The sequence below is a fragment of the Dasypus novemcinctus genome, chromosome 9, assembly GCF_030445035.2.
Source record: "Dasypus novemcinctus isolate mDasNov1 chromosome 9, mDasNov1.1.hap2, whole genome shotgun sequence".
NCBI classification, from domain to species: Eukaryota; Metazoa; Chordata; class Mammalia; order Cingulata; family Dasypodidae; genus Dasypus; species Dasypus novemcinctus.
In genome coordinates, this window is record NC_080681.1 from 102722429 (window position 1) to 102748096 (window position 25668).

At 44.9% G+C, this 25668-nt stretch overlaps 2 protein-coding genes across 3 annotated transcripts in view; one reads left to right on the forward strand and one right to left on the reverse strand.

The window, feature by feature from the left end:
• The first annotated feature begins 1701 nt into the window (after positions 1–1701).
• Positions 1702–4066, forward strand: MARCKSL1 (MARCKS like 1). The gene is made up of 2 exons (XM_058303978.1): positions 1702–1987; positions 2798–4066. The coding sequence occupies exons 1-2, from the start codon at positions 1901–1903 to the stop codon at positions 3308–3310; spliced, it is 600 nt and encodes a 199-aa protein (XP_058159961.1). The 5' UTR covers positions 1702–1900; the 3' UTR covers positions 3311–4066.
• A 175-nt stretch (positions 4067–4241) lies between these two features.
• HDAC1 (histone deacetylase 1) overlaps positions 4242–25668 on the reverse strand; it is a 47072-nt gene continuing 25645 nt past the window's right edge. The window contains exons 3-14 of one of the 2 annotated variants that reach the window (XM_058303976.2): positions 23559–23676; positions 12955–13029; positions 11475–11613; positions 10873–11014; positions 8312–8404; positions 7109–7217; positions 6886–7026; positions 6227–6335; positions 6002–6132; positions 5625–5777; positions 5109–5157; positions 4242–4852 (exon numbers count right to left, since the gene is read on the reverse strand). In XM_058303976.2, coding sequence (XP_058159959.1) covers positions 4825–4852; positions 5109–5157; positions 5625–5777; positions 6002–6132; positions 6227–6335; positions 6886–7026; positions 7109–7217; positions 8312–8404; positions 10873–11014; positions 11475–11613; positions 12955–13029; positions 23559–23676 — 1287 coding nt within the window. In that variant the 3' untranslated portion in view covers positions 4242–4824. Of the gene's footprint in view, positions 4853–5108; positions 5258–5624; positions 5778–6001; positions 6133–6226; positions 6336–6885; positions 7027–7108; positions 7218–8311; positions 8405–10872; positions 11015–11474; positions 11614–12954; positions 13030–23558; positions 23677–25668 lie in introns of those variants that run through there. The other variant, XM_058303977.2, reaches the window with a different exon arrangement.

Genomic DNA, 25668 nt, shown 5'->3' on the forward strand with positions numbered 1-25668 from the left:
GAGATTCAGGTCACGACATCCATCTCTTAGGAGCAGCGGGTGGAGGTAGCTGTAATGCCAGTGAGCTACAGTGGGGGCACAGTGCCCCTCCCTGTCCCAAAGATACCTCTCCTTGGCCCTCCTCTTACCAGGCAGCCCCAGATCTCAACAGGAATTCTTCCAGGAGTTTCTTTACAGCTCCCAGCCCCTTTTATCTGGTCTCTCCAAATCTCCAAACTCTTTCTCACTGTCAGGGTACTGGTGTCTGCTGGTATCTCCTGCAAGTCAGTTTCTCTTTTTGCCTGTTAATGTCCCAATCTAAAAAATGGGAAGGAGGGGCCAATAAAGGTGAGAATATTCTGTAGTCTCAGAGTGGGGGTGGGGATAAAGGAGGCAAGAGTGAGTGCAGAATGTAGAAGCCAACCCAGTCCTTCCCAGCTCTTCTCTGGTCCCACCTGTGGGGAGTTTCCCAACTTCTCAGGCCCTGGGGTATCTCCACACCTCACAGCCTCTGGCCTCCCAGGAGTCCTTGCCCGTGGGAGGGCAGGCGGGAGGAGGGGCTGCTGAGCTGGCCTGGACACAGCCTTGCTTTTGCAACACTTTGCTTCCTCCAGCCCCCATCCTCTTCCTCCTGGGGGCTGAGAGCTGGCAATAGGACACGCACATCCGGGGCCAGGACTCTGGGGTTCCCACTGACCTGCCCAGGTCAGGAGAAGGGGAAGTGGCAGATACCAAGCTGATGAGGCCCCAGCCACCCCCCACTGCCCTTCTCCCTCACTCTCAATCAAAGCAGGAAGCTGGGTTGTGCTGCCTTGGGGGCTGTCCCTAAGGGGCTGTCCCCAGGGTGGAAGGAGCCTCCCCCTCTTGAGGTTTGTTGTCTCTCGGTAGGATTTCTGCCTGCACAGGGAGCCCTACTATGGGGGAGCAGAGGTGTGTTTGTGTGTGTGTGTGTTGGGGGCGACCAGACTCAAGCCGGAAAAGTTTGTCAACCTCCCTGAGCCTCAGGCTCCTCAGCTTTCACATGGGAATGGAGATGCCCTTCAAGGACAGGACCACCAGAGTGACTTGGTAATGGAGCCAGGCCGAGGGCAGGAGGGGCTGCCAGCGAGCGTGTCTGCTGGCGTCGGCAGCGCTGGCTGAGGGGAGGGCTGCGGGGCGGGACCCACCAGTCTGACCAGAGGTCACCCCGTGGTTGGTCAGCCCCACTCCAGCCCCCAGCCCGCACCCTCGGCAGGTGGTGGCACGCAGACGGGCTGGAGGGGGCGCGAACGCGGCGTGGGGCCCTGGGGCTTCTAGGACCACATTTTCTGGAGCACAACTCAGGACCAGCCGTCTGACGAGTCTGGGCATGTGAGCTCTTCGACGAGTTCAAGTGGGAGAATGACAGATGCTGTCACTCCACTCCACGAGGCTGGGGCGCCCACCCAGAGAGGTGGGGGGTGGAAAAGATGATCTCTCCCCTTTCCTTTAGGAGCGGGAGCCGGACCCCGTACAGCTCCCTGAAGGACCCCCGCTCTCTCCGCCCCACACCGGCCCCCGCTTGCCCCTGGTTGTCGGGTTGGGGACGTGGATAGGGAACCAGACTTTCAGGGTCGCCCACAACGCAAGTGGGGCCCGCGACCTGACCGCGCCTCCGCCCCTCGATTGGGCGCTCATTTAAATGCCCGGCCCCGCCCCCGGGCTCCCGGCGCTTATATAGGCGGCTCGGCGGGCGGCGGGCGGCATTCCGGCGCGAAGCGGAGCGGTGGTGGGCGCTGCCAGCGGGTTGGGCGCGGAGCCGGGGTGCAGCTCGGGTTCCCCCCGGCACCCCTCCCCCTCAGACGCGAGCCCCACCCCTCCGCCCGCCCGCCCGACCCCGCCGAACCATCCCCTGTGGCGCGAGCCCGGGGCGGCTCCGGGCGCCCCCCAGCAGACCCCCAGCATGGGCAGCCAGAGCTCCAAGGCTCCCCGGGGCGACGTGAATGCCGAGGAGGCAGCCGGCACTTCCCCCGCCAAGGCCAACGGACAGGTAGGTGCGCTAGGCACGGCCCGAGCGGGGCCCCTCGTCTCGTACCTCGCTCCCTCTCCGGCCCTGGGCCAGAGCCGCGCGCTTTGTCCGGCCCGGGACACGCGGCGCCCCCTCCCCCGCTCGGTCTCTTTGTTCTCGGCGCCTCAGCCCCAGCGGGCGAAGCAAGGGGAGGGGCGGGGAGGGGGCGCCGGCCGGGCCCCGCCGCCTTCTTTGTTCGCGGCCCCGGCCCCCGGCGCTGCCCCCCGGCCGCCCCAAGTACCGTGCGGGGAACAAAGGCGCTGCTGGGCCGCGCCAAGAGGGCGCCCAGGGGTCGCGGGGCGGGTACCTGGTGGTGAGCGCACCCCACCCGCAGACCCGACCTTGATGATTCATGGTTTATCTTTAGGGGGGAGTCGATGTGGGGAGAGCCTGGGGTGGGTGGGGGGCCTTTTGCACAAAGCAGGAGGCTGGGAGAACAGGCTGTCCAGGTGCAGAGAAACAGCGCCCCGTGCCGGCTTCGCGCCCAATATCGCCTGGCCGGGATCCGCGGCCCGAAGCGGTTCCGCGCGGTGTGAAGATCGCGCCCCGCGGGAGGGGGCTGGGGGGCCCCGGGGGCCCCAGGACCCCAGCGCCTCCTGCCGGCCACGGCCTCTGCGCGCTGTGTGGGGCAAGAGGGAGATGTTTTACGGAATCCCGGGTGTGGGGTGAGGCCAAAGCCAGACTTTTCGGAAGCATCGAGTCTGGTACCCTGTTGTCTGGAAGGGCCTAGAAGCGGGCTGGGGGAGGGGGAGAAGAGCCCCCGCCCTCACTGCTGTCTCCTCTGCCCTGCAGGAGAACGGCCACGTGAAAAGCAATGGAGACTTATCCCCCAAGGGTGAAGGGGAGTCGCCCCCTGTGAACGGAACATATGAGGCAGCCGGGGCCACCGGCGATGCCATCGAGCCAGCACCCCCCAGCCAGGGCGCTGAGGCCAAGGGGGAGGCTCCCCCCAAGGAGACCCCCAAGAAAAAGAAGAAATTCTCTTTCAAGAAGCCTTTCAAATTGAGCGGCCTGTCCTTCAAGAGAAATCGGAAGGAGGGTGGGGGTGATTCCTCTGCCTCCTCACCCACAGAGGAAGAGCAGGAGCAGGGGGAGATGGGTGTCTGCAGCGACGAAGGCACTGCCCAGCAGGGGAAGGCTGTTGCTACCCCTGAGAGCCAGGAGCCCCAGGCCAAGGGGGCAGAGGCTAGTCCAGCCTCCAAGGGAGGAAACACAGAAGAGGAGGCAGGGCCCCAGGCTGCAGAGCCCTCCACTCCCTCGGGGCCGGAGAGTGGCCCTACACCTGCAAGCGAGCAGAATGAGTAGCTGGGTTGGGGACAGGTGGGTGATCTCTAAGCTGCAAAAACTGTGCTGTCCTTGTGAGGTCACTGCCTGGACCTGGTGCCCTGGCTGCCTTCCTGTGCCCAGAAAGGAAGGGGCTGTTGCCTCCTCCCAGCCACGTTCCCTCTCCTCTCCCTCCTGTGGATTCTCCCATCATCCATCTGGTCTTCCTCTGGAGGCCAGTTGGAGATGGTCCTTTGCAGTTCCCCAAGTTAGGTTAGTGATGTGAAATGCTCCTGCCCCTGGCCCTACCTCCTTTCCTGGCCCCACCCAGAAAGCAGTTGCTGGTTTTCTTCCCTGATTCTTTTCTATGTAGGTTTTGTTTACCCTGCTCCCCAAATCCCTGAGCCAGAAGTGGGGTGCCTGCACTCCCAAACCCTAAGTGTCCAACCTTTCTCCCTGTTGAGTTTTAGTCTCTTGTGCTGTGCCTAGTGGCCCCTGCGCTGGGGAGGACACTGCCCCTGTCTAGGTTTTTATAAATGTCTTATTACTCAAGTTCAAACCTCCAGCTTGTGAATCAACTGTGTCTTTTTTGACTTGGTAAGCAAGTATTAGGCTTTGGGGGTGGGAGGGGAGGTCTCTAATGTGAAACAACTTGTTTGTTTTTTTCTCCCCGTTGTAAATAACTTTTAATGGCCAAGCCCCAGATTTGTATTTTTTTTTTTTTCTAACTGCTAAAACCATTCTCTTCCATCTGGTTTTACTGTAACATTTGGAAAAAGAATAAATGTTTTCCCTTTAGTGGTGCTTTTAATGAGTGGTCCTCTGGGGATAGGGTGAAAAGCCTGGTGAAAACTAGTTAACCTTCAGGGAGGAATTAAGAAGAAAGGTAAGTCTGTGGGTTTTGTTTTTGTTGAGGGGCTGCCCAGGGTCTGAATCAGCCCAGGGACACTGGCAGAAAACAGCTCAGGGAAGGTATAGCAATGTACCATTTTATTACAAAGATACTCACAAAATGAAAATAGTTATTTCAAAAAAGGAAATGCAACCTCCACCTGAAGAGTGGGGGGGAGGGTAGAGGGCAGGCAGTGAGTTTCTTGGCTCATTTGGAGCCAGGCTGCAACAGTGGGAAGGTACAAGGAAAGGAACCAATCTAAAAATGGCTGATGCTACCCTAAGGAGCCTGAAAAGAACAAGGGGTCCCCAAAGGCCCAGCCACCCCTTCTAGAATAATAAGTACACCTTTCCAAAGCTACTAAGGAAGCACTTGGCACTTCAGGATTTTGACCTGTGCTTAAAGCATCCCTTCTACCAGGACCTGGTACCCTTTATGGTTCAAAATTTAAGAGTTGGGGAGGGATGGGTGACAAGACAGTTTCTAGAAGAGTTCAGCCAGCAAAACTGCCCATGGCTTGGGGCCCTGGTTCCTGTCTAGTCCCTAGGGATATTATATTTAATATATTTTTATATAAATACACAGAAATAGAAAATATAAACTCTTGGGGGTTGGGGGAGGAAGGTGGGGAACTTGGCAAGAAGTCAGAGCTGGAAAGATGTGCTCAGGGCAACTTGACCTCCTCCTTGACCCTGTGGAGAGAGCAGAGACTGGTATGAGATAACCCACCCCAGAGGCTTTGAAGCAAAGGTACAATGACATCCATAGGATCTTGGCTGCTCAGGTAACTGCTGGGGGCTCTGCTTCCTAGCTCTGCCTAGAACTGCAGAGACAGCCTGGTTTGTGAAAGAGGCCTTTGTAAGCGCAGCTGTCCTGCGCCTTCTGAGTGGTGGGACAAAGGGGCTGGTGCTCCAGTGTCAGGGAGATGGCCGACAGTTCCTTCCTCACCCTTTAGCTTCAGGCTTCTCCTCCTTGGTTTTCTCTTCTTCTGTGACTTCTGGAACACAAGAGTACAGGGATGGCCAAGGGCAGCCCCTCTGGAAAGACTCACGGGGTCCTCACTTATCCTGAAACTCCTTCCCCAACACTATTGCCTGCTGGATATACAAGAGAAAAACCCATCCCAGGTATTCCCAGTAAGCCCTGTTGTGAACAAACAGGTTGGACCGGTTTCTCAGGCTGATACAGCCTGAACCCTGGTGGGTGGAGGGTGCCCCCTGGGAAATTTGGTAAAGTACAGGGAAAAGCTTGGGTGGTATGTGAGAGCCATGCTCCTGGCCCTGGAGATAGAGTCAAATTTCATTCCTTTGTGGGCCCTGTTACTTCTGGGAGCCCCTGGAAGGCCCAAAGAAGGAGTTAAGGAAGGGCCCCACAGGAGCTGGCCAGGCCTGGGTCGGCTCCCTCCTCCCTTGTCCTACAAAGATTCATCCTCCAGGGCCAGGGACTCATGATCACCCAACCCACCTTTCTTCTCTTCTGGGTCTTTCTCTTTTTCATCCTCTATTTTGACTCTCTTGGCTTTTTTGAAGTTGGAAGAGTTCTTGCGGCCGCCCTCTCCCTCCTCATCAGAGTCAGAGAACTCTTCTTCACAGGCAATTCGTTTGTCAGAGGAACAGACTGGAAGCAGTATAAGGGTATGAGGGAGAGAGCAAGAGGTTCTTTATCTCAGGGTCTGTGCCCAGAATTTCCCTGCTTAACCTCCAAGGGACATCAAGAGAAGGAGGGGGAGGGAACTTGGATTTCTCAATAGGCAGGTAGTTTGGGGGAATGTGGAGTCACAAACATTGGAGGGAAGTCAGAGCTGCCTACAAGGTGGGGAGGTACAGGCTCCTGGGTCTTACTTGAGATGCGCTTATCAGGGTCCTCCTCATCTTCATCGCCGCTCTCCTCTGGGATGGCATCCTCAGGAATCACCTGCATTTGGACCCCAGGTGCATGGGGTAGCATTCTCAGGTTCTCAAATAGTCTCTGTCTGGCCAATGGAAGAGAAGGTGACTAGGCTCTGCTCAGGGACAAACTAGAGCCTGGAATGCTCATTCAAGGGGGTGGCTGGGAGGTATACTCACTTGATCTTCTCCAGGTACTCATTAGTGTTCTGGTTGGTCATATTGGAAGGACTAATATGAAGTTTGAAATCTGGTCCAAAGTATTCAAAGTAGTCATTGTATGGAAGCTCTGATTGGGGCAGGAAAAGAGGAGTCAAGAGACCTGGTAAATCCTCTATCATGGGATCCTGAGCAAATATTTACAGGTTTCTTTGGACCTGTCCTCCCATCTATCAAATGTAGAGAAGACTGCCTCCAGTAAGACAGCAGAGAGCCTTGGGTGAGTAAAGGATTTCAATCTTTTTAATGTCATTCTTATGTGTTCACCCTAGTAGTATATATATATCACTATGAGAAGACCTAAGGCCCTGAGAAGTCCCAGGTTTCTTTAGAAAACTTTAGGGAGTGCTCAATAGGAACATACTCTTACTCCCTATCCCAGTTTCCCTATAGAGTAGAAATTCCAAGGCTGTAAATAACCACTCATAACTCTGTCCAGATCAGCAGGAGGGAGGGGGGAGAGGGTCTTAAATGATGGCTATCGTCTGTCAATCACAAGACGATAAGACAGGAGAATCAATGTATTAGAAGAGGAGAGGTCATATGACCAATGAGTAAGGGGTTGTGATGCTTGAAGGCACATGAGCTTTGCCCAAGCCAACCTGGCCTAGAGCTATTACCATTTGGGATCTCTGTGTCCAGGGCCACAGCTGTTTCATATGTCCAGCATCGAGCAACATTACGAATGGTATAACCACCTCCTCCCAGCATCAGCATAGGCAAGTTGAAGCTCTTCACAAATTCCACACACTTGGCATGCCCTTTGGTGGAGAGAAGGGGTGCTGGATTACAGGAGCACCGGGCAGGACCTTGCCTGCCCATCCCTCTGCTACCTGGTCTCACCTTTGATGGTCAGATTGAAGCAACCTAACCGATCCCCAGACAGGGAGTCAGAGCCACACTGTAAGACAACCGCACTAGGCTGGAACATCTCCATTACTTTGGACATGACCTGAAAGGACACATCCTGGTCACCACCAGCCTCCAGAAAAGCTATGAGAGGTACAAGGGTGGAAAGGGTGGGTGTGTAGCACATTCTCCTATTCCTTATCACCCACTCCTACTTTCCACTCTCCCCCATGTTGTGTGGTAGAAAAAAGGGAGCAACAGACTGGGATTCTCACTTCTTTCACCACCCACACTCCAGTGTTACTTCCTCTAGGAAACCTTCCTTACCCTTAGCTGCATTTGTTCTACTCATTTGGTTCTACAGACTTTGAGCATTACTTTGTGAGGAGGCACTTCACTTTTATGAAAAACAAGTAGACTCTAATTTGACTGAGGATGGAGTACAACAGTCTTCTCCGTCACCCTGACTATTGGACACATAATAGGCACACAATGCTTGCTGAACGACAACCAGACCTTATTAAGTTAATACTCTATTAATGGCTCCTCGTTGCTTATTGCTTATAAGTGAAGATTTAACTCCTCAGCATGGCATTCAAGGCTCCCTTTGAAATAGTGAGTCCAATATCTATTTTCTATTACATCCTTCAACACTCCTCCCACACATACCTGCCTACATGCAGCTACATATCACCCTGCTGTACTTCTGCCAGTGCTGTACCCTCTGCCGAATGCCACCCTTCCAGCCCCCAGCACCTCCTTCACATGGGTAACTCATTTTTCAAAGTACAGCTCAAATGTCACCACCTCTGTGAAATTATCCCTGACCACCTTCTCTTCAGTCCAGGAAGCACTTTTTCTCACACTCCTCTGTCCATCCCTCAAAAACAGTACAGACCACACACTGTTGGGTATGTGCTTCCCCACCAGACTGTGAGGTCTTCAAAGGCAAAGATCATGTCTGAGACATTCATAATATCCAGCAGAGGGCCCAGCTCCCAGAAATATATACAAACATTTGGGTGAATTTTGTTCCCCTAATTGACCACAAAGCATGCAATCCAGGACTAAAGCATTCCTCACTTCCCAACCAGCCTCTACAATGTGGAGAGATCCCTGAGGTATGCTGGGTGCTTTACTATCTCTCCCCTAGACCAGTCTCCTGTTTGTAACACAAGGGGCAGACAAGCCACTTACCGGCTTGAATATGGCCTCATAGGACTCATCATCAATCCCGTCTCGGAGTGGGTAGTTAACAGCATAATATTTGCCTTTGCCAGCGCCGATATCCTAATCAAGAGGGACATTAAAGTAAAACTGAAATTGAAGCTGGGAGGAAGTCTGAGGGTCAGGGCTGGAAAGCTAAGGAAAGAAGTAGTAGTTCTAAAGAGAGAAGCTGGGCCCATGAGGTGGGTCAGGGACAGAGCTAGGGAAATTGGTCAGTACCATTCCCTTCACTAGCAAGTCTAGCTCTCTCCAAATCTCTAGATATCCCAAGCCTAAATCCAGGCCAAGAACTATATATGGGGCCAGAGACTGAATATCCTGCCCCCCACCCAACACAGTATTTCTTCCTTTGGATTAGGTTAGAGCTGCCTAGTGCTGGGTCACAAAAATAACCCCCATCTCCCAACAAACCTTTCCAGAAAGCTTTACTGCTATCCCTCTACCTTCTCCATTCTTCCCTCTCTAGGAAGGGTTGGAAGGGAAGCAGAAAGGGATGAAGATTTCATCCAACTAATTTTAAAACTGTAAATGTACCCTATAACTTCTCTAATTAAAAAAAAAAAATTCCAGGAAATGTGTTATATATTGGATGATTTTCCCATAGAAACTATGTTTAAAAGGATAATTAATTTAAATTCATAGTCAGAAACCAGAAAGGAAGTTACCAGGGGCCAGGATGGGGGTAGGGAATGGTGAGTTAATGCTTAGTTGGTACAGAGTTTGTTTGGTAATGATTGTAGCACAACGTTGTGAATGTAATCAACACCATTGAATTACACATTTGTGGTTAAAAGGGGACTATTTTAGAATAAAAATTTTTAAAAAAAATCCATAGAACTGAACAACACAGTGACCCCTAATGTAAACTCTGGCCTATGGTTAATAGTAAATTACAAGAATTGATATTCTTTTACCAGTTCTAACAAAGGCACCATAATAGTGCAAAGTGTTAATAATAGGGGGTGGGTATATGGAAACTGTATTTTCTGCAGGATTTTTCTATAAACTTATAATTTCTCTAGTAAAAAAATTATTTAAAAAAAAATTAGGGGAACAGATGTAGCTCAAGTGGTTCAGTGCCTGCTTCCCATGTATGAGGTCCTGGGCTCAATTCCTGGTATCTCCTAAAACAAACAAATGAAAAAAAAAACAACTCTCACTGGGGAGCAGATGTAGCTCAGAGGTTGAGCGCCTGCTTCCCATGTACGAGTCTTGGGTTCAATCCCTGATACCTCAAAAAATAAATATAAGTATTTAAAAGATTAAAAAAGTAAAAAGTAAACAATGATTTAAAAAAGACAGATAATTATATTCCTAAGGGCCTAAATAACCAACTTACTATAGAAATGACCACTAACACCATATTTAATTAACTATCATCTGTAATATGTGTACATAATGCTTATTAAACATATAACAGCTCAAGATAACCAATCACAAGTTATATAACTTATACTTGTTTTCATTTATAATTTTTAATCCATTCTATGATAAAATGTATTAATGATAAAGTTGGAAGTGTTCCGTGTTTGAGCATACTCACTTCATTACCCTTAGTAATATCACCATATACATCAGTACAGTGGATATGGCTGTCATGAGCTAACCCTTACTTAAACTCGATTTTCTAATTCCTTCTATTGTGGCTTTCAGGATCAAAAGTCTCAAAGCTTTGGTTCTACTGCAGATAAAACAGTGTACTGTGTAGCATAAAATGGCATACAAAATCAAATCTTTACATATTGGTCACAAATATATGATGTTTTATATTAGCATGCCTAACATAAAACAAGGTTTTTAAATATTGTCCATGAGTTTTCAGAGGCTACAATGATTAATCTTTTTACAATTAAAAATTATACTCACCTAAAAAAAAAACCCAAAACTGTACATTCTCAGTTACTCTAATGTTTGCCCTGGCAAACAAATAAGTTAGTGCCACTTTTTCACCAAAAGGCAACTGCCACTGCAAAGCAAGTGGTTTCACTATATTCATGCTCATGGAAGCAGATGGAACAGTTCAATGAATTAGCTAACAAGGATTCTAATCCTGAGGTCCACAGACCTCTGAAAGGGGAGGTTATCTATTAACTCTTCAATATCAGATGCAAAATTTTGTACACTTTTCTGGAGAAAGAGTGTATAGCTGTCAGTCAGATGGTGAAGGGGAAGGTGACCTAAAAATGGTTCATAAAGTTCCCAATTCTAGCCCAGGAGAGAGAACCCGATGCTTCTACTCCAACACTCAAGCTTATGTCACATCTGAACAGTGCAATGCAATCAGCTGTGGCCAGGAGGCACACACAATGAGTCAGGGGACCTCTCTTCTCCCTCCCCCATTTTTATGTCCCATTATTCTCTTCCACCAGAATAAAGGCAGGAGGAGACCACAGCTAGTTGCAGGTGCCACAGTTGAGGTATGGTGTTCTGAATGGCAGAAGAGGCAGGAAGTGGTTTTTAGTGGCACAAGGTAGGAGAGTTAGAGCTGGCAGCTGAGGGTGAGCTGGTTGGCCCCTGATAGGAGTTCTCACCCGTAAATCCCCTGTTCCTGGGAAGTACTCTCCATATTTATGAAAGGACACAGTCATGACTCGGTCTGTGGTATAGAAGGCCTCTTCCACGCCATCGCCATGGTGAATGTCAATGTCAATATACAGCACCCTCTGGTGATACCTAGGATCAGAAGGGGGTCAGGGGCCTGGGGGTTCTTTGGGGGTAGGACGCACCAAGGGCGCCAGGTCCCAGCTTACCGGGCTGGCTGCCTCCCTCAGGTATCTCTAAGCACCAGAGACGTGGAAACTGGCTGAAGGAAGGTGGAAGAGCGGCCGGTGTCTCCAGAGGCCTGACCAAGCCGACCAAGTCCGATCTTCCTACTCTATAGCCAGGGTCAATTCCGGCCACACAGGGACACTCTGGAGGCAGGATCTGAGCAGCGCCTGCCCCTGATCTTGCTGTGAGCTCAGATCAAACCAAGACCCCGTCAAGGAGAGAATGGCCAGAGACACTCACCGAACACATCCTAGCCAGCACACTGCTAGGAAAAGCAAACTAGGGAGGCAAGCCCGGGGGGACAGGGATGTGTGGGAACCTGGCCTAAGGTGCTCCTCCAAGAGGCAAGGCCAGGCAGGCATACTTTAGCAGTTCCAGGATGGCCAAGACGATATCATTGACGTAACAGAAGCCAGATGCCTCAGACTTCTTTGCATGGTGCAGGCCCCCAGCCCAATTCACAGCGATGTCCGTCTGCTGCTTATTAAGTTTCACAGCACTTGCTAGGCGTGGGAAGAGAGAACACAAGCCTGTTACCAAGCTGCTTTCCCCCATCCTCCCAGAAGCCCAGGAGACCCAGTGAGAGGTAGGACCTGCTTATTCAACAGCTGTATTGTCCCAAGCCAGCCTCCTCCCTCCCATCCTGTTCCAATAGGGAATAAACATGATATTGGCTACTCTTAAAAAACTGTTTTTCAAACTAAGGATGGTAACCCATTAATAGGTCTTAAAATTGATTTAGTGGGTCAAAATTATGAATTAGCGTGTATGTGTGTGATATATACACACACAGATAATGAAATAGACTAGAATAAAAATATCAGAGTAACAGTAATGATAATGATTCTTTTGTGAAACTTTGGCTTCCGAGTGTGTGTGTGTATCCTGGATTGCATGTGTAAATGTATTTTTACTGTGGTTCATGGTCAAAAATTTTTGAAAAGATACCAAAGTTAGTGCTGCCTCAAAGAACAGATAAGTCTAAGAAGAACTGAGAGAAATACATACCCATGTGTGCAAAAACAGATTTGTGGCAGTGTAATTTGAACACCAATAAAAACATGGAACAACCCAAATATCCCAATAGGGGACTGATTATTATCAACTGAAGGAGATCTATAAAATGGAATAATCAAGCAGCCATTAGAAATCATGATATAGAAGAAAATTATGAAGAGAGAAATTGTGAAGATTCACTACAAAAAGGCAGACTCAGAATTGAATGTGAAACATTTTAAAAATATAGATACTGTATATACGTTATGTCCAGATATATGTACTATAGCAATAAGAATGAAGTATAATCACTAAAATACTAACAGTGGTTACATATGGATGGTGTGATTGTGGGTGATTCTGGTTTTTTCCTTTGCATTTATTTGTTTTCCAAGATTATACTGGGGGCATGGGGGAGGATACACAATTAAAGGAAATAAGTATTTATTAAGAAAGGGTTTACAGTAATCCTAGAGGTAATCCAGGAGTTACTAATGGAAGTAGGAGATATACGGGGAGTATTTCTGACCTCTAAAGGTCTTTTCCGTGTTCTTTCATAAGACAGAAATGACACTTCCCATTTTTATAGTACTTTGCAGTTCACAAACTGCTTTTATGTATAGCATCTCAACAACCTATGAGGTCTGCAGGGAATTCCTTTATATAAGATCTCTTAGTGGGAGAGGACAGTCAAGGATGCCTGTTAATACCATGTCAGAGATGGAACCTGGGCTGGGACTGAACCAAAAGGACATTTTAGAGACCAACAGTGCAAACCCACAGGACCATTCTACATGGTCACAGATCTGCCCCACCAGGGTAGTGGGGAGGGGTGGTATATTCCTTACCCACAGAACCACCAGTAGATAACTGACAGAATTCAAACAGGCCATCAAATACGGGACAGTCCTCACCAACGTTGACTTGAAAGAAACAGATAAAAGGTTAGTTTCCACAATTTACTTTAGCTTTCATTTAGGTATTTATGAGCTGATGGAAACAAAACAAAACAAAACAGAATATGGATTCAGAAAGCTTAGGTTCTGGTCCAGGCTATACTACTCACTAGCTGTGTAATTGGGATAAGTTGTTTAATAATTTCTTTGAGCTTTGGGCCCATTATCTATAACAAGCAATAATGATAGCCATCTTATTCCATTGTGAAGATGAGCAAAAATCTTATGTGAGGAAGAATTTAGCAAGTACTTGGAAAATGTTGGTTCATTCCTTGAGGGAGAAAAATTTAGCCTCTTTCAGCCAGAGTTTGGTCCTAGATCTCTCTCTAGGGGACCAACAAGAAGTGAAGGACCCATATAACCATCATTCACTGAGTGCTTACAATATGCCAGGCACTATGTTAAGTGTTTTAAATACTTGATCTCATTTATTTCCATGCAGCTTTCCAAGATAGGATTTGGTCCCATTTCACAAATGGGGAAACAGGCTCAGAGAGGTGAACTGCTAGTAAATGGCAGAAGCAGAATTCAAAACTTGGTTTGTCTGGCCTAAAAACCTGTCAAGTACTTTCACATACACAATCTCATTTGATCCTCACAACCACCCCACAAACCGGACAAGACATATCATCCCCACTATGCAGAGAAACAAACGTAAGTAGATAGTAAGTGGCCTGCCCAAGGTTGAATAACCAGGCAGAGGCAGAACCAGAAAAAGAGTTCCAGATGTATTGACTCCCACAGTCCAGTGCTCTTTCTACTACACCCACAAGTGACAAATGGAGTAAAAGTTATTTCAGGTCTCTAAAGGGGTAAGAGTACAAACTAGGACATAATGAGAAAACACATGCAAACAATAATGCAAATGAAAAAGATCGGGAGGGAAGCACACCTGCAGGTTGTAGACCACAGAGCTAGAGAGGAAGCTTACTGCTCCAAGTCTCCTCTCTCACAGAAAAGGAAACTGCTAAGACATCAATGATGCAAAGGAAGTTAGAAGGAGGAGGGGGGTTAGATCCTTATTCTCTTGCCTCAGCCTTCCCACTATATTTTGCTTTTGCAAACAGGTATTCCCAAAGTAGAACAAAGAGGAGGAGTCCTAAGATGAGGAGGGCAGGTCCAGCTTGGACTGTGGTAGTAACAAGCTGCAACTCAAGGTCTGCATTATCACTAGAGCTACCACCTCTGGCACTGCTCTAAACTTGGAGGGTTTCCTGATCAGGTGCTCTGATGGACTGTGCCCTGCATAAGGGAGTGAACAGTGGGTGGCTCTCTCCCCCACTTCTCAGGTAAATACTAGGAGGCTGTGTCAATAAGAACTTTGGTCCCTGGGTGCCAGGCCACCTATCCATTGGCAACTGATTTCCCCCTATGTATGCTTCCTCCTTCAGTGGGTTTGGCTGTGCTTGGGTTTCCAAAATGTTGATTGTATTCCCCTTTTGGATGTGGAGCCTCCATGGGAAGGAAACAGTTTTTTAGACAAGAGAAAAAAATATTTTCCTTCAGGCCCCAAACCATTATGTGGCCCAAATGGCCAGTCCATTTATTCCCAGCTCAACAAACTGTGTGATTATAGGCAGGAAAAAGGAAAAATGGGAGAGGAGACTCTCACTTGGGCTAATACGTGAGACTAGGGAGGACTTTCTGTGCATTCTCTCCTCCCACTATAAGAACTTTTCTCAATCTTAGGCTGGCTTTCTATTTAAGAGGAGCAATAGGGGGTAAAAGATAGAGCAGCAAAAAGCATACTGCGTAAAGAATTGCATGGGACTAAACACTAATTTCAGAATAGTGTTTACATACTAATGGTGATAATGGAGGGGGGACAATGGGAAAGAAGGGGTACGTGATCAGGGAAAGTTGGCCAAGGAGCTCTAATTGTACTGGTAATGTTTTCTTTCTTAGGCTGGGTAGTGGGTATATATACATATATTATATTTTGTACTTTTTGTGTGTTTAAAATACTTTATAATGCACTATTTTTCCCCCTCTATATAAAAACACTTTATTTTTTTTCAATTTTTTAAAATTAAAGTTAATAGATCACAAGGAATGTTATATTAAAAAACATAAAAAAACAAGAAACGTAAGAGCTTCTCATGTAACCCACTTCCCACCCCCCACCACATCATTTTTGTAAATTATATATAATGCACTATTTTAAAAAACTATTATGTTCAGATTCAGGCAACTCAAATTTCATTCTCCATTCTACCATCACCTTGCTGTGTAATCCTGGGAGTCATTTCACCTTCCTGGGTCTCAATTTATGTATCTGTAAAATGGGCATAAGTTCTCAAACTTTTTACCACCATAAATCCCTATCATTGTGTTTCAACCATGAATCCCATGTTTTGATAGATTATCTACCCCCAAAATTGCATTTATTCACGTCCCCATTTTAACTAATTAAATGTTAGGTCAGAAATTCTGATTAAAGTTCTTCAAAGTCTCTATAAAGAGTTTATTCAGTCTTATTATAAGTATAACTTCCTGGGTTACACGTTAATAAGTATTAAAAAAAGAGCTCTTGGGAAGCAGACTTGGCCCAATGGATAGAGCATCTGCCTACCACATGGGAAGTCCACGGTTCAAACCCCAGGCCTCCTTGACCCTGTGGAGATGGCCCATGCACAGCACTGATGCATGCAAGGAGTGCTGTGCCACCCAGGGGTGTCCCCCGCATAGGGGAGCCCCACGCCCAAGGAATGTGCCCCGTAAGGAGAGCCTCCCAGCGCGAAAGAAAGTGCAGCTTGCCCAAGAATGGCGCTGTACACACGGAGAGCTCACAGAGCAAGATGACACAACAAAAAGAAACACAGATTCCCGGTGCTGCTGCTAAGGATAGAAGCAGTCACAGAAGAACACAGCGAATGGACACAGAGAGCAGACAACTTGGGGGGAGAGGGAAGGAGAGAGAGAAAAAACAACCATAAAAAAAAATGAAATTAGTAATTAAAAAAAAAAAGAGCTTTCAAAACGATGATGATATAGATCGTTCTCCAAGACAGATGATATGTTAGGTCATATCACAGGTCTCAATAAATTTTATATGATTGAAATTATACAAAGCACTCTATCTGATCATAATGGAATGAAGCTGGAAATCAAGAACGGGGAAAAAGGGAAATTTCACAAATATGTGGAGATTAAACAACACACTCTTAAATATTCAGTTAGTCAAAAAAAAATTGCAAGAGAAATCAGTAAATTACCTTGAGGCGAATGAAAATGAGAATACAACATATCAAAACCTATGGGATATAGCAAAGGCAGTGCTGAGAGAAATTTATAGCCCTCAGTATTTATATTTAAAAAGAAGAAAGAACTAAAATCGACCTAATTGCACACCTGGAGGAACTAGAAAAAGAATAGTAAACTACTTCCAAAGCAAGCAGAGGGAAAGAAATTTACAAAGATTAGAATAGAAATAAATGAAATGGACAACAATAACAAAACAAGAAAGAATCAACAAAAACAAAATCTGGTTCTTCAAGAAGATAAAATGACAAACCCTTAGCTAGACTGACAAAGAAAAAAAAGAGAGACGATACTAATACATAAAGTCAGAAATGAGAAGGGGTACATTACCACTCACCCCACAGAAATACAAGAGATTATAAGAAGATACTATGAACAACTGTACAACAACAAACTAGACAACATAGATGATATGGACAAATTCCTAGAAGCACATGAACAACCTACACTGACCCTAGAAGACATAAAAAAGCTCAACAAAGCAATCACAAGAAATGAGATTAAAAGAGTCATCAAAAACCTCCCAAAAATGCAGAGCCCAGGACTAGGACCAGTGGGCTTCACAGGTGAATTCTACCAATCATTCAAAGAAGATCTAACCCCAATCTTGCTCAAACTCTTCCCAAAAAAATTGAAGAGGAGGAAACACTACCAAACTCATTCTGTGAAGCTAACAACACCCTAATATCAAAGCCAAACAAAGAGACTATGAAACAGATCAATTTTTTAAATGAATATAAGCACAAATCCTCAACAAAATACTTGCTAACAGAATCTAAAAGCATATTGAAATTATACACCACGATCAAGTGGGTTTTATCCCAGCTATGTAAGGGTGGTGCAACACAAGAAAATTAATTAGTATAATATGCCACCATTAATAAATTAGAGGAAAAAAATCACATGATTACCTCAGTGCAGAAAAGGCATTTGACAAAATACAGCAACCTTTCTCAATAAAAACATTCCAAATGATAGGAATAGAAGGAAAATTTCTCAACATGGTAGAGTGCATATATGGAAAACCCACAGCTAACATTGTACTAAGTGATGAAAGACTGAAAGCTTTCCCATTGAGATGAGGAACAATACAAGGATGTCTGTCACTGCTGTTATTCAATATTGTGCTAGAAGTTCTAGCTAGAGCAATTAGGCAAGAAAAAGAATCAATAGGGTTCCTATATACTACTAATGAGAAAACTGAGGAGGAAATCAGAAAATAAATTCCAGATACATTAACAATTATTTGTGTAAAGAATCAAATATTTAGGGATAAACCTGTCCAAGGACATGAAGGACCAGTATTGAGAAAACTATGAAATACTGCTAAAAGAAAAAACCAAAGAAGACCTAAATAAATGGAAGGATGTCCTGTGTTCATGGGTTGGAAGAGTAAATATCACTAAGATGTTATTTCTACCTAAACTGATTTACAGATTCAATGCAATCCCAATAAAAATTCCACCAGTCCTTTTTACAAAAACGAAAAGCCAATTATCAAATTTATTTGGAAGGGTAAGGGGTCCCTAATAGCCAAAAATATTGTTAAAAAGAAGAATGAAGTTGGAGGACTCTCACTTCCTGACTTTAAAGCATATTACTTAGCTACAGTGGTAAAAACAGCATGGTACTGGCATAAAGATAGACATATTGACCAATGGTACCGAAATGAGAATTCAGAAATAGACTCTTAACATCTATGGTCAAGTGATTTTTGACAAAGTGTCAAGCTCACCCAACTGCGTCAGAACAGTCTATTTAACAAATGGTGCTGGGAGAACTGGATATCCATAGCTAAAAGAAAGAGGACACCTATATCTCACACTTGGGTTGCATATGACAACATGGATGAACCTTGAGGCCATTATGTTGAGTGAAATAAGCCAGACATGAAAGGACAAATATTATATGGTCTCACTAATATGATCTAAATATGATGCATAAATTCATGGAGTTAAACTAGAGTGTAGGTTACTAGGAAATAGAATTTGGGTTGAGAAAGAGGAGCTGTTGAATATATGTAGAATGTTTAATAAGGGGGATTGTAAATGTGGGGAAATGATTAGAGTTGTTAACACATTACAGTGAATATAATCAATACTGTTGATTTATAAATATGATTGTGCTGAAAGGGGTAGTCTAAGGACGTTAATGTCAATTGCAAGAAAGCTAGAGGATAATCTAGGGACAGTATAACAGTGATTTCAGTGGTGGGTGATGACTGTAATTAACAGTACAAATAGGGAAGCGGATTTGGCCCAACAGATAGGGCATTTGCCTACCACATGGTTCAAACCCAGGGTTCAAACCCAGGGCCTCCTGACCTGTGTGATGAGCTGGCCCACGCGCAGTGCTGATGTGCACAAGGAGTGCCGTGCCACACAGGGGTGTCTCCCATGTAGGGGAGCCCCACGTGCAAGGAGTGTGCCCTGTAAGGAGAGCCGCCCAGCGTGAAAAAAGTACAGCCTGCCCAGGAATGGCGCTGCACACACGCAGAGATGACACAGAAAAGATGATGCAACAAAAAAAAGACAGATTCTTGGTACCGCTGACAAGAACACAAGAATACACAGAAGAACACACAATTAATGGACACAGAGAGCAGACAACTGGGGGGGCAGGGAAGGGGAAAGAAATAAATAAAAAATAAATCTTTGAAAAAAAAACCACAACAAAACAGTACAAATAAAAGAATGTTCTATGAACTAGAACAAATGTACGTCACTACTACAAGGTGGTAAGAATATGGTGATGCATGGGAAAAATACAATTAATGTAACTTATGGACTATAACAGCAATATTGTAATATTCATGCATCAATGTCAAGGTACTAAATCAACACTATAGGTCAATAACAGGGAGGTATGGGATTTTTTCTTTTGGACTAAAGAAAACATTCAAAAATTTACTGAGGTGATGACTGCACAACTCTGTGATCAAAGTGAGAGCCACTGGATGTACATTTTGGATGGACTGTACAAAGCATGGGACTGTATAGAGTGAACCATGTGGTAGAAGATGGACTGTGGTTAACAGTACAAATATGAGAGTGTTCTTTAATGAAGTATAACAAATGTACAATATTAATACATAGTATCAATAATAGGGGGTGTATGGAAAAAATATACCAATATATGCTACAGACCATGGTTAGTGGTATTATTCTAATGATGTTCTTTTATAACCTGAAACAAATGTTCCACAACAATGTAAGATTGGTGGAAGGGTGATATATACAAATTCTGCACATCATGCATGATTGTTTTATAAGCTCACAACTTCTCCAATAAAAAATAAACATTTTGAAAAACCACACAGGGAAGTGAATGTGGCTCAAGTGACTGAGCTCCTGCCTACCACATGGGAGGTTCCAGGTACAGTTCCCAGTACCTCCTGGAGAAGACAAGCAAGATAGCGAGCTGGCATGACAGGCTGGCACAGCAAGCTGAAGCAACAAGATGACACAACAAGGAGATAAAAAGAGGAAATACAATGAGAGACACAGCAAAGCAGCCGGCAGAGGTGGCTCAAGTGACTGAGCACCTCTCTCCCACATGGAAGGTCCTAGGTTTGGTTCCTGGCACCTCCTATAGAGAAGACAAGTAGACAGAGAGAGCACACAGTGAATGAACACAGAGAGCAGACAGGAAGAGCAAACAACAAGGGAATAAATAAATAAATCTTTGGAAAACAAGCACACACAAAAAAACCACACACACTAAAAGAATGTTCCTCTATTACAAGGTGTTAAGAATATGGCCCAATGGATAGGGCGTCCACCTACCACATGGGAGGTCCGCGGTTCAAACCCCGGGCCTCCTTGACCTGTGTGGAGCTGGCCCATGCGCAGTGCTGATGCGCGCAAGGAGTGCCCTGCCACGCAGGGGTGTTCCCTGCATAGGGGAGGCCCATGTTCAAGGAGTGCGCCCCATAAAGAGAGCCGCCCAGCATGAAAGAAAGTGCAGCCTGCCCAAGAATGGCGCAGCACATATAGAGAGCTGAAGCAACAAAAGAAACACAGATTCCTGGTGCTGCTGACAAGGATAGAAGCGGTCACAGAAGAACACATGGCGAATGGACAGAGAGCAGACAACTGGGGGGTGGGGTGGGAAGGGGAGAGAAATAAATAAAAATAAATCTTTAAAAAAAAAAAGAATATGGAGGTACAGGGGGAAAATACAACTAATATAACACAGATACTACAGTTAACAGTAATATTTTTTCAGCAATGGCAAAGAAGGTATGTCAATGCTAAGAGTCAATAATGGGGGGATGTATAAGGGAATAGGGGATTTTTCCTTTTGGAGTAATGAAAATGTTCTGAAATAGACTGAGCTGATTACAGCACAACTGTATGATGAAACTTAGAGCCACTAAACGTACATTTTGGATGGACTACACAAGGCAGAGGACCATATAACACAGTGAACTCCACTGTGAATGATAGACTGTGGTTAACGGTAAAAATATGAGAAAGCTCCCTCAAGAACTGTAACAAATATATAATACTAATAAATTATGTTAATAATAGGATGGTTTTGGGAAAAAATCACCAGTACAAGCTATGGACTATAGGGAGCAGTAATAGTATGATGATGTGCTTTCATCATTTGTAACAAATGTGTCATAACAATGTAAGGTATTGGTGGTGGGACAATGTATGGGAATCCAGTTAGACAGTATGCATGATTGTTTTGTTAACTCACAACTTCTCAAATTAAAAAATATACAGAGTGAAGCAGATGTGGCTAAATAACTGGGTGTCCGCCTACCACGTGGGAAGTCCCAGGTTTAATTCCCAGTGCCTCCTAAAGAAGACGAGCAAGATAGCGAGCTAGCTCTGATAGGCTGGTACAGCAAGCTGACTCAATGAAATGACTTAATGAAGAGACACAAGGAAACAAAATGAAAGACACAACAAGCAGGGAGTGGAGGTGGCTCGTGCAATTGGGCACCTCCCTCCCACATGGGAGGTCCCAGTTTGGTTCCTGGTACCTCCTAAAAAGAAGACAAGCACACAACAAACTGACACAAAGAGCAGACAGTGAGCACAAACGACGAGGTGGGGCCAGAGGGGTGGGATAAATAAATAAAATAAATCTTAAAAAATATATATATATATATATATATGTATGTATTTTGAGTGTTAATAATAGGGTAGAAAAAAAATAGGGTGGAATATGGGGAAAATACAACTAAAGCAAACTATAGACTACAGTTAACAGTAATAAATCTTTTTATCAGTTTCAACAAAGGTACTATATCAATGCTAAGGGTCAATAATAGGGGGATATAAGGGGTTTGGGATTTTTTTGGAGTAATGAAAATATTCTAAAATTGATTGTGATGATGAATGCATGACTCTGTGATAATACAGAGAGCCATTAACTGTACATTTTGGATGGATAATATCTATGTTCCTTCTCTGCCTGAAGTAGTCAGAATGGACATTGTCCCAAATCCCACAAGATTGAGAAATAAACAAAAATAAGGGGGGAATGTATCTGCTGACTAAAGCAGACTGTCTTACTGTATTTGTCTTATGTTAACTAACATGTAACAGTGATATAAAATTTTTTTTAAAGAGCTCTTATTTTACCAACACTGTTTCTGCAGATACCTCAAATTATAAAGCACTATACTAAGTGACATCTAAAGTCCTTGGCTTCTCTGACCCTCTATAACTCTATGAATCAAGTCAATGAAGTGCCTTGAAATCCTTAGAAACCTTCATCCTTCCTGCCTCCATCTCCAGTGACAGAAAATCTCAGACCTAATTTTTTTTTAATGTACAACTTTAGTATGCTGATTTCAGTAAAATTAAAGCGAACTAGGAACTGAACCTAATACTTTGCCTTGACATATTTGCTTATAACAAAAATGATGTCCTAAGAGCAAAAGTTACTATTCACTGAGGATAGATGCTTTGTATATATTACCTCATTTATCCCCCTAAATACCCTATCTTCCTTTTAAAGAAGGGAAAATGGATGCAGAATGGCTAGGAGACTTATTCAAGATTACAGATTTAGTAACAGAGGTGAGGGATTCAAACCAGGGCATCAAAGTTCATTTTCTTGCTGCAGTACCATGCTGCTTCTCTAATGAAAGTCCTCTCTGCTAAGAGTGGAGACTGACCCCTGGCCTAAATGGGTTATAGGAATCCCTAACACCATCTAGTGCAAAAGACTAAATTAGTCTTACCTTGGAAAGAAATAAGACATTGCCAATTCACTGAAAGAGGGCAGCAGGTCCTGGAATTGTGGATGGCAAAGAAACTTAATGCTGTAACTTCAAAAAAGATCTCTGGGTTCTGCCATCATTACAGTTGCAAATTTATTATAACTAATAAATAACTTTCTGCCTTCGGAATCAGACTAACTTCTGGACAGTAGCAATAAACAAGTGGCAAATATTTCCTGATATTTTAAGTTAAGTTGTCATAAACTAATCAAAACTTCTGGACAATGCTGTTACACTGTTTTTTGTACAAGGTCCTGGGTGCTAAGAGATCCTTTCTAAAGTAACACAAGAGAGAAGTCAGGTGTGATAGATTCTTTCCGAATTTGAAAAAATTTACCTCCACACCTAAAATAATCCCCACAGTTCATACAAACTAAGTGTGTGGCTTCTAAGATGGGACCTGTTCTGGAGTTTCAAGTCCAAAGGGGAAGGGTAGAATTACTTCATCCCAAAGATTGTATCATCTAGCGTCTGTCCTGAGTGGCCACTAAATGCTCAATTAATACAAAGTCAGAGGAGTTACAGCTGGGAGGGGCCCCAGATCTCATTTTACAAAAGAAAAATCTAAGGGGAAGTGACTTGCCCATCAGTTAATAATTAATGATGGGAAATATGTCCCCTTCCAGATCAGTGCTTTTTCTATTATAACAACAACAGTAGTCTTGTGATAGTGTTGTGACCCTAACTGGGAAAAGTTCAACCTGTATTTGCTTTCTACACTCAGGAACCAAGAAAACCAGACTTGAGGAAAAAAAAAAAGTAAAGCTCAACAATGGTTGAGCCAATGTTCCACATGCACAAGGTCCCAGGTTCAATACCCAGTACCTCCTAAAAAAAAAAAAAAAAGGGAACACTCTGGTGGCACCCTTGAAAGGCAGGGGAAATCAGATGTCAACAGAATGGGAGGTACAAGGAAAAGCAGGGTCAGCCCCTCCAATTGAGCAGAGATCCCACTGGAGTTTGACAGTAGGGAGGGGGCACATGGACTTACATCTCTGCATCTGCTTGCTGTACTCAGACATATTATCTGGACGGATGGAGCGTAAGAACTTAATGTAGTCATCACTGTGGTACTTGGTCATCTCCTCAGCATTGGCTTTGTGAGGGCGCTAGAGAACAGAGCGAGGAAAAGACATGTTATTCTTGACTACTGCCAGTCTTCACTCAGTCCATTTTGCACACTTCTCAGCCCAGCACTGAGCTAGGTGCTATGAAGGATATTAAGAAATAATTAATTAGATTCAAGCCTCAAGAAATTTACAATCTATTTAGGAAAACAAGATTATCAAAGGAGATCTGGTATCAGAAGACCTGGGCTCTGTTCAGGCTCTGTTGCCCAGGTAAGTCATTACCTCTTGAGCCTCAATTTCTTCATTTAATAACATTATCTACCTTGCAGGGAACTTGTGAAAACTGGATGAAATTGTTAAATTACATTGTAAATTGTAAAGTACTTTACAAATTCTTATTTTTTATTAAATGTAACAACATAATTATGGGTCAAATTGCTTTAAGAGTTCAAGAGAAAGGGTGTCTAATGACAACTGAGACAGGAAATTCTTTCTTGATCATATCCTCCCCACTAGAACTTCCTTAACATGGTAGTTTCCTGGTCATCATAACATTCTGACTACTCCTTCTTCCTTTAACTCTCTCCTTTTCTTCCCATCCCTTAAACGTAGGTCTTCTTCAAAGATGACCCTCTTCTCTAATTACTAATACCTTCTAATTAATAAAGCATTTTCTTTTTCTTTTTTCTTTTTTTTTTAAAGATTTATTTATTTATTTAATTCCCGCCTCCCCTGGTTGTCTGTTCTTGGTGACTATTTGCTGCGTCTTGTTTCTTTGTCCGCTTCTGTTGTCGTCAGCGGCATGGGAAGTGTGGGCGGCGCCATTCCTGGGCAGGCTGCTCTTTCTTTTCATGCTGGGCGGCTTTCCTCACCGAGGCACTCCTTGCGCGTGGGGCTCCCCCACGCAGGGGACGCCGTTGTGTGGCGTGGCACGGCACTCCTTGCGCACATCAGCACTGCGCATGGCCAGCTCCACACGGGTCAAGGAGGCCCGGGGTTTGAACCGCGGACCTCCCATATGGTAGACGGATGCCCTAACCACTGGGCCAAAGTCCGTTTCCCTAATAAAGCATTTTCACATACACAGCTAATACTGGTTGAACACTTACTCTCTCAGGTCTGTTCCAGGCACTTTATATGCTATCTTAGATAATCTACACAACATATTTTTTTAACCTGAAACTGTCCTATGTTTTTATTTTTTAAAACCTTTTTACTGACATAAATAAATTGCACATATTTAAAAGATAAAGTTTGATAAGTTATATAAACATGAAACCAATGCCACAATCAAGATAATGAACATGGGGAAGCGGACCTGGCCCAGTGGTTAGGGCGTCCGTCTACCACATGGGAGGTCTGCGGTTCAAACCCCGGGCCTCCTTGACCTGTATGGAGCTGGCCCATGCACAGTTCTGATGCATGCAAGGAGTGCCGTGCCACATAGGGGTGTCCCCCGCGTAAGGGAGCCCCATGCTCAAGGAGTGTGCCCCATAAGGAGAGCTGCCCAGAGTGAAGGAGAGTTCAGCCTGCCCAGGAATGGCGCCGCACACACGGAGAGCTGATACAAGATGACGCAACCAAAAGAAACACAGATTCCCGTGCCGCTGACAACAACAGAAGTGGTCAAAGAACACACAGCAAATAGACACAGAGCACAGACAACTGGGGCGGGGGGGGGGGGGGAGGGGGAAATAAATAAATAAATAAAATCTGTTGAATATTAAAAAAAAAAAGATAATGAACATGTTATGTCTAAAAGTTCACTTTTTTTTTTAAATTTTTTTATTTTTTATTGACTTTGTAATAATATTACATTAAAAATATATATGTGAGGTCCCATTCAACCCCACCCCCCCACCCCCCCTCTCCCCCCCCCCCCAACAACACTCGTTCCCATCATCATGACACATCCATTGGATTTGGTAAGTACATCTTTGGGCACCTCTGCACCTCATATACATTGGTTCACATCATGGCCCATACTCTCCTCTATTCCATCAAGTGGGCCCTGTGAGGATTTACAATGTC

What these genes read in the sequence shown, in the direction of transcription:
- MARCKSL1 (XM_058303978.1), top strand. Translation starts at nt 1,901, where the DNA reads ATGGGCAGCCAGAGCTCCAAGGCTCCCCGGGGCGACGTGAATGCCGAG. An exon ending in CCGCCAAGGCCAACGGACAG is followed by an intron (nt 1,988 to 2,797) that starts GTAGGTGCGCTA and finishes TCTGCCCTGCAG; the next exon opens with GAGAACGGCCACGTGAAAAG.